The sequence below is a fragment of the Strigops habroptila genome, chromosome 4 (genome assembly GCF_004027225.2).
Source record: "Strigops habroptila isolate Jane chromosome 4, bStrHab1.2.pri, whole genome shotgun sequence".
NCBI lineage: Eukaryota > Metazoa > Chordata > Aves > Psittaciformes > Psittacidae > Strigops > Strigops habroptila.
Genome location: NC_046358.1, coordinates 7312436 through 7324645, shown reverse-complemented (window position 1 = coordinate 7324645; position 12210 = coordinate 7312436). Strand labels below are relative to the sequence as shown.

General features: G+C 41.3%; 1 protein-coding gene across 2 annotated transcripts in view; it reads right to left on the bottom strand.

Moving 5' to 3' along the window:
* Positions 1 to 1253: 1253 nt before the first annotated feature.
* The window catches only part of RTF1 (RTF1 homolog, Paf1/RNA polymerase II complex component), a 36537-nt gene continuing 25580 nt past the window's right edge, over positions 1254 to 12210 (bottom strand). Inside the window, exons 12-18 of one of the 2 annotated variants that reach the window (XM_030481588.1) lie at positions 11656 to 11733; positions 8540 to 8661; positions 8109 to 8166; positions 7479 to 7556; positions 6249 to 6344; positions 5838 to 5949; positions 1254 to 3674 (exon numbers count right to left, since the gene is read on the bottom strand). In XM_030481588.1, coding sequence (XP_030337448.1) covers positions 3640 to 3674; positions 5838 to 5949; positions 6249 to 6344; positions 7479 to 7556; positions 8109 to 8166; positions 8540 to 8661; positions 11656 to 11733 — 579 coding nt within the window. In that variant the 3' untranslated portion in view covers positions 1254 to 3639. Of the gene's footprint in view, positions 4063 to 5837; positions 5950 to 6248; positions 6345 to 7478; positions 7557 to 8108; positions 8167 to 8539; positions 8662 to 11655; positions 11734 to 12210 lie in introns of both variants that reach the window. The other variant, XM_030481587.1, reaches the window with a different exon arrangement.

Below are 12210 nucleotides of genomic sequence, written 5' to 3'. Positions count from 1 at the left end.
TCCTCATCCTGAGTTTTCACCTTCTTCTGCTTCCATCTTCTGCTAGGAATGAACAAGCTATGAAGCACTTTCATCATAGCTCATCGATTCCTCTTCCTTGGAGGCACAACGTCTTTTCCTTTGCTTGACTAACCTTCCCAAAGCCAGTTAGAAAACTATCAACTCATCCTCAAGACCCTGTGTCCTAAAGATTCCTTGAAGATCTAGGACCTTGCAGAGCAGCTTAAAAGCACATGTGTTTAAAACAAAAGCTCATAAGGAGGTGGAAAACTCAAAATGTTTATCATTCAAAGTCCATCACAGAAACACTTTGCTAATCAAATCTCACAGCTCTTCACTCTACAGGGCAACAGGCCGAGTCTTCCAGCCTGTTCAACGATAAAGCTAGGGAGACAATTTTGTTTCACCGACAGCCCTAGCATGAACTCTACAGACACACACACCCAGAGAGCCTGTATCCGTGTGTTGGGAAAAGCCATGCAGCTCGTGCCAAGTGACCATGTCAGAGACAATTCTGTGTGTGCATATAAAAAGGGGGATGGGGAGGGGGTCAGTGAACACAGGGCTGACAAAGCTGGAGAAAGCAGTATGAAATTACTTGTAGAATCATAAGAAAATTCGGGTCAGAGGGGAGCTCAGGGTGGGTCTCTAGTCCACCCTCCTGCTCAAAGCTGGCTGAGCTACAGGTTGAATCATGTTATTCATGGCTTAATCCAGCCTTCTCTTGAAAGACCTCCAAAATAGAGACAGAATAATCTCTCTGGGCAACCTAGTCCATTCTCTGACTAAGGTCTGAACTAGGACCTTAGGACCTAAGGTCCTAAGGGTGAGATTTTTTTCCTTAGATCTTGACAGAACTTGTCCTGTTTCAAGTTATGCCTGTTGTATGCCTCACCCTCCCACCAAGCACCCCCTGAGCACAGCCTTGCTTCATCTCATTCCATAGCTTCCCTAAGTTCAGCTATGTGCTTTAGCATCTTTGATTACAAAAGTAATCTAGATTTCCACAAGATGAGCAATGTCTGTGTTTTTAGTGAGATGCAGCAGAGGTACAAGTGAGCTGACCTTCCAAGAGGCTCTGCGTGGTTCTAATGATAGTTAAGAGTTGTTAGAGAGCGACTTAGGAGTCAACAGCCGCCCTTGCAAAACAGGAGGCTTACTTTTCATTAATTACAGTATTAGTATTTTTAAATAAGATTGTCCAGACAGGAAACCTTTAGCACCTCAGATCAAGGGATAAACAATCAACCTTATTAAACCAACAAACCAAGTTTATTTATAGAAGTCTGTACAATTGTGATGAACTATGCTAGGACACCAGTGAAACAAAGCAAACAAATCTCTCCCTCTCTAACAAGTGGGAGGTGTAGTCACTCACCTTTACATGCACTTAAAGGAAAAAAGATACAGCTTTCATACACAGTTCTGTAACTATTCAAGAGTAATTTTTTGATGTATTATTCTCAATATAAGAGATTTGCATGGTAATTTACTGTTACCTCTCTTAAAAACAGTATTTCAGCATAATCCAGAGATTTTGAGAGGGTAAGTGGCAGTTTCATAGCTGCAGATAACTAAGATTAATCCATCATTCAGGTCTGCATTCTTAACTCACTGTTCTGGTTATCTCGACTAAAAATTACTTGTAACACTGTACGGGTCTCATTGACATTTTGGCTGCAGTACAGACTATTCTTGTGTTACCAAGTGTAGAAGTTACCTAAAACCAATACATCAAGGGCAAGCATATGAAAAATATTGACTTTGAGTTAACTTTACCTTTTGAGACCACTTGTCAGTGCACCTCAGAGCTCTGAGGCATTTCTGTGGTAAAAGCAGTTCCTGAATCGCTTGATTTGGCATTTATCTCTGCACAGCATTGGAGAGTGATTGTCTGGAAAACTGGCTATTGCAAAATAAGTTTAGAATTTTTTTATTACAAATCTGTAACATCATTGAAGCTGTTGGAAAGAAAAAAACCCAAAATCATATCAAATGCATATGTACACAGTGAATCATGATGTCTCCTATGAAGTTGGTATGGCAGATTCCATAAATTCACTCTTAAAAAGTTAGAAGTACATATACGTGAGCCTACTACAACTCCAGAGAAGCTGCTAAAATAGGCCACCAAATAAAACAGTCTATGGTTACATATTTACAGAATAACCCACATGTGTCCTAGAAACATGGACTATTCAGTAAATAAGTACTGGAGGACTTCGGATTATTTGCTTACATGGTAGGTAAGAGCTGCTTCATAGGTTTTCATTTTATACACAGTTCATAGTATCAATCTGCACACAATTACATGTTTCTTTAAAGCTACTGTTAAAAAAAAAAAAGGAAGAGAAAGTTAAATAAGAACTAGATTAAAGTTTCATTAAGAATCCAACAAGAAAGTATCAAACACAGGTTTAAACATAACCAGTGTGTGATTTCAGAAAAACAGTAATGCTCTGACACAAGAAGAGCATCAGCATTTTCCCTCTTCAGGGTCCCCCAGAAACATTCCTATCCAGTTCAGTGCTTAAGTTATTAGATACGTACTGGCCTGAGTAGGAACAAACACGTGCTTGCACGCTTACCTGAACGAGGGCCTCTAACCTTTTAGACTTCTAATTCTCTTTTAATTTAGTTCTTAGCCCCATATATTCAGTTGCATCTTGTTTGGAAAAGTTCTTTGTTAAATGTCACTTATATTTACACTTTGATTTTCTAAATTATTATTTTTTTTTTTACACCTGAGTGATAATTTAGCTGTCACCTTGTGTCCAGTCAAATATTCCATAAAGCCATACAATTCCTGTGCTAGTGTTGCACTCCACTTGTACCAGTTCATATATGAAAAATGGACATCAACTACCTCTCATACATTACCCACTGACCTTTCTACTATGTCCTTACTGTGTCCTTCCCCTTCCACACAAAGTGATTTTGTTCGTTCGTTCGTTTATAGAAGCCCTGTTTAAATGGTTCACAAAGCAAGAAACAAAGTGAGCTGGAGCCCAGTGAAGACATGATGACTTACAAATACATAATACTGGAGGCTTGGAGAAGGAATTAAAGCCCAACCAATGAGCACCCCAGGGCCATCGCAGAAAAAGCTACTCCACTCAGTTACAGCTGGAGACTCCAAATGCGCTATAGATGACAAGTCCCACATGAAGAGCTGTGTGCCTCTCTCTCATCAGTTACGTGTAATTAAAAAAGGGAACGTGAAGTTAAACAGCTATTATCAGCCAAGCCGTTTTAGTAAGAAGAATCACATTTAATGAGTTTCTTTCTTGCAATTTCAGATGCTCAAGTACAGCTGGTAGAAATTCAAAACAGCCGTAAAGAACTGTGACAGACGGATACAAATAGTACTGCAGCTTAAAAATGATAAAAAACACCTGAAAAAAAGTCACACGACCCTCCCAAAAAAATTTACACTTTGAACCTAAGCCAGTTTTTGAAGATTCCCTTCTCCAAAGCTAGGATGAAGGAGGAAGAAGAAGAGGAAGAAAGTGCAGATGACCTTCCAGCCACAAAGGTCTTGCGCCAATGTTTATTCACCGTGCCTGTGGTGGTATGTGGGGGAAGATCACCAAGTGCTGATTCTGCAACCACCAAGACATTCCTATGGAAATCCAGACCTCAGGCTAATACTGAACACAGAGTGGACCAACGAGCTGCATCAACAAAATAAAAACAAATCTCAAACTAAAAGAAATGGGAAGACCCCAAATAGCACAGATCCACATTTGTGAGGGGGGCAGGAGGAAAGGGCAAGAAGGGAGGTCTATACAGTAAATAGTTGAATGGTTTATGTTACAGATGACTGGCAGTTTTAAAGAGTCTCTTCCCAGCTCCATTGCTGCTCCAACCCAGAAGGAAGAACTGAAAAGTGAGGAAGAAAAGGTGGGACATCGTCATGGAGCATGCAGGATCAGAAGCAGCAGAGTGGGCATGCTCAAATAAGCCCCCGCCTCTTTTTGTAGTCCTCCAAGTTCAATGATCGCCGAGGGGCACCATCTTTTGCTGGTGGAGCCTTGGAGGTGATGGCCAATGCCTTAGATTCTGTTGGGGATAAGAAAAGAGTAAGGATCGAAATACATGGAAACTACAGGCTTTTATTTGTTGCTTTTGCTAACAACTTCACCACAAAATCACATCTAAATCGTGTTAGACCTTCAGTTAATACAGGCAGTATCTGATAGTTTATCTTCATAAATAAAGCATGTGCAATTTTGACTCTGCTAATCCAGCTTTCTGCTGCTAAGTATACTTTCCTTTCTTAAGAAAACTACTCTATAGCGAACTGAAATCACAATACAAACAGCCTTCGAGGTCAGTTCTGGGATCTTTGATTAATCATTATCCCATGAGAATAGCAAGCACAAAGAGAGATAATAAGCGGATAGATGTAGAACTTCCTATCCATGTTTACAATACACATTTTAACCAATCCCCAGGTTCTTCTGTTGAGAAAGAAGACTGCACAAAGCAAAATGCCAAAACAGGGTTCTGAGAAAAAAACCCAGAACAGCCATGCTTAAACCTCTAGCTAGACTGTATGTGTCTCATGCTTCTCTTTTCAGTCTCCTTCCTGGTTTTCAGTGTCCTTTAGTGCCTAATGCCTAGCCCTCATCTGCTTGCCAACTCTCTGAAGTTCATAACTCTCGCTATCTGCTTCAGGAAGTCTCCTACCTCATTCTGTAGTCTTACATCCAGAGTTCCAATCCTGATCTAGTTTGGAAAAACAACCTCTCCTACTTTCCCTTCTTGATGAGGCTTTAAGTCTTCGTGTATTCTTATGGTACTTTCTAAATTGTCCTCCAAGAAACTTCACGGCTCTAATCCTTCCAGTAATGCAAGAAGGAATAAGCCTCATGAGTCAAATTGCACTAGTACCTTCCCATGCTCTCCCTCCACTGGCAAACAGCTCAATAGGATGAGAGGAAACAGTCTCAATCTGTGCCCGAGGAGGTTTAGTTTGAGTATTAGGAAAGATTTCTTCACCAAAAGGGTTGTCAAGCATTGGAAGAGGCCACCCAGGGAAGTGGTTGAGTCACCAACCCTGGAGATATTTAAAAGACATGTAGATGTGGTGCTCAGGGACATGGTTTAGTGGCAGACTTGGCAGTGTTAGGCTAATAGTTGGGCTCTATGATATTAAGGATCTTTTCCAACCTAAATGATTCTAATGACACTAAACTGTTCTTGCCACACATGCCAAGCTGTCAAAGTCAGGATCACAAAGAGAAAGGGTCAGCAAATTTGTGCTTATAAGCATATCTTCACTCCCTGCCCAGCATTTTGGTTCCCCTAAAATTTTACTTCAATACTATCTGCAATACCAAAGTTAGGGAACAGTATCCACATAGCATGTACACAGATTATGGAACAGGACATCAGAAACCACTTTCTGAAGACAGATATGCTTTGATTAGACAAATTAACAAAGTAAGGTTCAAGGTAGGTATCAAGGCTTATTAAATACAATACTCTCATCTGCTTCCCAGAGATTATGCAAGTCTGCAGATAGATACTGTAGACTGGAAGAATACATCAGAAAACACTCATTACCTCTTTCTCCCTAGGCATTTGGAGCAAGGATATGGGGATCTACAGGCTTTCATTCAAACACAGTACAATTGTTCTTATTTTCTCAATGGATATCACTAGCACACATCCACTCCTCAGTTCAAGATACTCATCAAGACAACAAACATTAAGTCTTTGCTCCCATTTTCAAAAGCCCACCAAGGATTTTGAAAGAACTATTCTGGACGAAGTGAGCTCTACCGTTATGAGCTGGACAATCACAGCCCAAATTCAGCAGGGACACCTACCTGAACTGGGAACCTGAAGATCAATCTTTACATCAAAGTCATGCACTTTGAAAAGATCTTCTGAGAGGTCACTGGCTGATTTAGAGTTCACATCTTTATCCTTCCCTTGACCCTGAAATAAAAACTACAGATAAGTCTCCAGCCCTTATCTGACCAGAGAAACAGAGATAAAAATGGTTTTTCCCCACTTCCATCACGAACATACTTAAACACACTTAGTTTAGCTTTTATATTGCTAGAGAAATATAATTTTCTTTCCCCAAGAAAGAAAAAGCTGTTTCTTTTCTATGATAATGCTCTGCAGGATACCTATTTCTAGAACTGAAGCATGCACATCTACTATTAGTCATAAGCTTCTAGAGAAAAATGATGACGGGGAGAAATGTAACAGAGACAAAAATGGAAACTTGCCTTACTCATGTCCTTTGGAGCATCTGGTAATACACCAGACCCATATTTTGCATTTAGCTGGGCAAGGATGGCAGCTTGGACAGCAGGATCTCTGGACTGCAGAAGGGAAAAAAGAAAACAAAAAATGAGGGAGAAAGAAGGAAAAAAAATCACTGTATTTAAATCCATAAAAACTAGACTGTCATTTTGTTAAAGCAAGGCTCATATCTATGAATCTAGAACCAAAAGAGGCTGTAGATCAGTTAGCCCCATCTTCAGGATCTGAGAGACAACTGAAATCACCCTGATATCTGTGTAATGTAACAAACTAAAAGCTATTCTTCAGAAAGTCTTTCTTTGAGAAAATGACAAACACCTTTCCTGCTGGTATGGTTTGCTTCCATGACCACTCTTAACGCTATCACTAAATGTATTTGCTTTCAGCTTACAGGTCTGGCTACTGGAGAGAGGAAATCTTCAGAAGACTATTTTCTTTACGTAACAGTTGCCTACTCGTAAAGCTACTCGGTTATGATTCTTTTCTAATAAAGAATTGTTTCAGAAATGATTATTTAGTTCAAGCCCAGCAATAAGATGCCTTTTCCATTCCCTTGCCAGTTTGTGGAGACCGATGAGAACCAACCTTACCAGTTCTTCTTTAAGTACTGATATCAGAACCATATACTATTGCAGAACGAGCCTCAACAAAGTCAGATTACTTAGAAGTAGGAGCTGGTCACCTTGCTATTCATCATTTATATAGTGAGAGACTGCAGCAGCAGGTTTTGCAACAGTATTATGGGGGAAGTTTGTGTTGAACTACTTTATTCATCACAGGCCCAAAATGTCTGGTATCCTCTTATTTCACAGATCTTTCGGGAAAGTTTCAACTAACTAAAAGTGAAACTCACACCTAAAGCAAGCTGTCTCCCCAGAGCTAACTAAATCTGAGTAATTCTACATATAAGAACTCACTAGACAAAAGTCTAAGCCACAGTTGCTTCCCCGTGTACATCCCACATCACTCATGTCCTTCTCGCTTTGCATTAAAAAAATAGTACTTTTTCCTTCTTTTGGGATAGTGAAACCAGGATCTCACTCAACTGTATCTCACCCTGGCATCTGGAGTATTAAGAGCATATGGCACAGTTGGAAATGAATACAAACAACATTTTCCTTCCTGCTCTTTGCATTACATTGGTTTCAGTTTCTCTGCAAATTGCCTCAATTGCACTTAACTATTGCACTCACGTTAGACACTATTGTGGGCTTGCATTGTCGCCTAGTAAAGGGGTCCATTTGTTGGTTTTTCATGCTGTGACTTTCAGCCTGAAGAAGAAAAAGCACATGGTTTTGCAGTTAGCTACTATTTACCTTGTAAATCCTCCTACAGCACCCTGCCCATGCAAGCACTCATCAGCTCCATAGAATATCAAGATCAGAGGAAAACCAGCAACAGCATTAGACTGGAAATATTTTGACACACTCACTGTCCTATGCTTCAGAGGGCAAAACTGTCCATGTTGAATATACCATACAAAATAGGTGCACAACTCGCAGGATTTGTTAAACAAGCTTATTTTTTCCTTAATAGAAGTGTCACTGCAGAGAACTGAATATTTCCTTTACTATTTTATTCTCTGAAGTCTCCTTTCTGATTTCTTTCCCAGACAAAATGCTCTATGTCACTATCACAGTCAGTAATCTGCTGATAATTGAGTTGATCAAAAGGAGAGAGCAATCTGCTTTAAAATCATGTCATTTGCCTATATGAAAGATATTATAGATCATTAAAAAAATTAGTAACTTCACCATGCAATTATCCCCCTTTGCATCATTTCATCTCTACTTGTACAGAAGCATTAATTCAGCACTATTTACCACAAGAGCCTTCTCAGACTCAACGATATTCCACTCTCTATTTCTCTGGTTGATGTAACTGCAGAAAGGAAAAAAAAGGAGGGTGGGGGAAAGAAAAAGAACGTGACTGTCATTAATCAATCCCTACACAACAAAACGCCTGACAGCACTCTTGCAGCTTCATCTTGATCATAAATCACTCTTAGTGCAACAAAACTGCTATGTGGGATATGTGGAAGAGGGTTTACATTTTTAACAGTTTTAACTGAATGGCAGATACGACGAAGTGAAGATAGGCAAACTAATAGAGCCATCATGATACACATTTCATTAATAGGTTGTATGGGAAAGAAGAGACAAAATCTGACCATTAATTCACTACTGCATTAGTTTCTCCGTGTATTTTGATTGATATCATTTAAGAAAGAGAATTCCCAATATCTGCTTCTTACCTGATTGCTGAGATGTTTTTTGTTCGTTGACGATCCAGGGCCTCTGCTCTCTCTTCAAGTTCATTAAGCTGATCTTGAATCTGTTTGGCCTTATCTTGATCCCCCAAGTCCTCAGCCATAGCCTTCAACCAAATAGTAACTCATTAGGCACTACTCCCTACCACAGAGCTAGTCAGAGAAACAAGGGATAGATCCATGAATCAGGCAGCTAACCCTATTCCAGCTGCAAATGCTCTACCCCGCATGGTAAGAATAAAACAAAGAGCTAAACTCTCCTTAGAACTCAAGGCAAAACAGGATTTCTTACTCTGAAATACTCTGAAAACCTTTGAAACCCCTTAAACAAAGGAAGGCATAGGAACAGTAGTTCCAGTTAGATGCAAGTCAGTTAGATGATTTCATAGAATCATAGAATAGTTAGGGTTGGAAAGAACCTTAAGATCATCTAGTTCCAACTCCCTGCCATGGGCAGGGACACCTCACACTAAACCATGTCGCCCAAGGCTCTGTCCAACCTGGCTTTGAACACTGCCAGGGATGGAGCATTCACAACTTCCTTGGGCAACCCATTCCAGTGCTTCACCACCCTCACAGTAAAGAACTTCTTCCTTATATCTAACCTAAACTTCCCCTGTTTAAGTTTGAAGCCATTACCCCTTGTCCTACCACTACAGTCCCTAAGGAAGAGTTCCTGCCCAGCATCCTTATAGACCCCCTTCAGATAAGGGAAGGCTGCTGTGAGGTCTCCACGCAGCCTCTCTTCTCCAGGCTGAACAGCACCAACTTTCTCAGCCTGTCTTCATACAGGAGGTGCTCCAGCCCTCTTATCATCCCCATGGCCTCCTCTGGACTTGCTCCAACAGCTCCATGTCCTTTTTATGTTGAGGACACCAGAACTGTACGCAGTACTCCAAGTGGGGTCTCACGAGAGCAGAGTAGAGGGGCAGGATCACCTCCTTTGACCTGCTGGTCACGCTTCCTTTGATGCAGCCCAGGATACGGTTGGCTTTCTGGGCTGCGGGCACACACTGAAGCTGGCTCATGTTAAGCTTCTAATCAACCAACACCCCCAAGTCCTTCTCCGCAGGGCTGCTCTGAATCTCTTCCCTGCCCAACCTGTAGCAGTGCCTGGGATTGCCCTGACCCAGGTGTAGGACCTTGCACTTGGCTTGGTTAAACTTCATAAGGTTGGCATCGGCCCACCTCACAAGCGTGTCAAGGTCCCTCTGGATGGCATCCCTTCCCTCCGGCATATCAACCGAACCACACAGCTTGGTGTTGTTGGCAAACTTGCTGAGGGCGCATCAATGCCACTGTCCATGTCGCCGACAAAGGTGTTGAACAGGACCGGTCCCAACACCGACCCCTGAGGGACACCACTCGTTACTGTTTTCCAACTGGACATCGAGCCATTTACCACTACTCTTTGCATGCGGCCATCGAGCCAGTTCTTTATCCACCGAGTGGTCCATCTATCAAATTGATGTCTCTCCAATTTAGAGACAAGGATGTCGTGCGGGACAGTGCCGAACGCTTTGCACAAGTCCAGGTAGATGACGTCAGCTGCTCTGCCGCTGTCCATCAGTTCCGTGGCTCCATCATAGAAGGCCACCAAATTGGTCAGACAGGATTTCCCCTTAGTGAAGCCATGTTGGCTGTCACCAACCACCTCGTTGTTTTTCATGTGCCTTAGCGTGCTTTCCAAGAGAATCTGCTCCAAGATTTTGCCAGGCACAGAGGTGAGACTGACTGGTCTGTAGTTCCGTGGCTCTTCCACCTTCCCCTTCTTGAAAATGGGGGTTATATTACCCTTCTTCCAGTCATCAGGAACTTCACCTGACTGCCAGGATTTTTCAAATATGATGGACAGTGGTTCAGCAACTTCATTCGCCAGCTCCTTCAGGACCCGCGGATGGATTTCATCAGGTCCCATGTACTTGTGCACGTTCAGGTTCTTAAGATGGTCTCGAACCTGATCCTCTCCTACAGTGGGCCCAAGGTCTTCATTCTCACAGTCCCTGCATCTGCCTTCCAAGACTTGGGTTGTGTGGTCAGAGCATTTGCTAGTGAAGGCTGAGGCAAAGAAGTCATTAAGAACCTCAGCCTTCTCCAAATCCAGGGTAGCCAGTTCTCCCGATAGCTTCCAGAGAGGGCCCACATTGTCCCTAGTCTGTCTTTTATTTGCTACATACCTATAGAAGCCTTTCCTGCTATCTTTCACATCCCTTGCCAGATTGAAGTTACAGGTTTGATTAAAATTTAACATCACTATTTACCAGCTCAGGAAAAGAATGATTATTTCTGCAACTGTCAGTTGCCACATCTTTCAGGGAGTTGGAGAGTCCCCTAGCTTGTTATGCCACCTGGTGACACAAGCAGCAACTGCACCCTTCTGCAATGGAAAACTAACAATTTACACATTCGGGCATAGTAAACTGATGACCAAACAATACAGTTAAACCAGAGAACGTAAAACTAAAGATTAAGACAAATCCTTTGTTTTTACTGTATGTTAAGCACGAATTTCTTGCAAAGGACTGCACAAATAAAACCAAAATGTGTTATGTCTATCTTCAGAGATACTGAAGACTGTTTGTTTTCTTGACTTCTCAGCACTATTAGGTCTATTTGTAACAGGAGGTCTACATGTAAAACAGTTCAGTGGCAAGTAAATCTTCTGGCAATGTATTCTTTCAATATAAATCACTATTTATAAAGTGACAATTCAGTCACCCCTGAGTAAAAGACAATTTAACATGACTTTTTTTTCCCCCTATTTTAAAAAGTACAGGAAATGAACTCTCAAATGGGGTACTCTGGGGGAAAAAGAATAAAAAGGAAAAGGTTTCTAAAGCAGGTTAAGATCTTCTTGTTTAAAGGACACAAAAAGAGACAGCTACAATTGTTGGCAACTGCCCTTAGGAAAAAAAAAATGCAATAGCTTTAACTGGGTTCTAAGTGTTCTGAACCCAGCAATAAACTTTGAGATCCACTTTTTAGCTGCAGAGTTAAAGTCAAGCTTACTGCTGACTACTGCCAAAATCCAGATGAGCTCTTCATGAGTTCTTCAAAATCAAAGACTGCATTAAGCTTGCAGGCATCATCTCATCTCTCACCTTCTCCTTTAAAAGCTGAGTTTTCTTCATTGCATAATTTGGAGGTGCTTTTCTGAACCTTTCCTTCTCTTTCACAATCTGTAAGATGCAGAGGAAACAAGAAGATGCAAATATGAAATGTCTCTTTCAATACTTGGACACTAGAAGCAATAGATCAATATCACCTAAGAAATGTACTTACTGCCACAGAATTTTTACTCATGCTCCCTCCCTACTGCATTTTTAAATGTGTGACTTGGTAATGAGTTACAGCCCCATTCCCCCCACTTACAGCCTACAAAAATCTGATGCTCATTGCATTTGGTCAGTATTAGGCAAGTATTAAACTGCAGAAACTGTGATAAATGCATGTTAGCTGTCAGCCTTCCAGAACTTGAGAACTAAGTTGCCATAGTCAGGTTAGGAGTTCAGAGCTCTGCAACAGAAGTTCGACAGGAGGTAACAGGGCACAAAGGATAAAGCAAAACAGGAGTGAGCACCAAACAACAGCTGGATCACCCCAAGCTACTCTATCCAGTTATGCAACTTCATTTTGAGCCTTTTATCTTCTTCTCA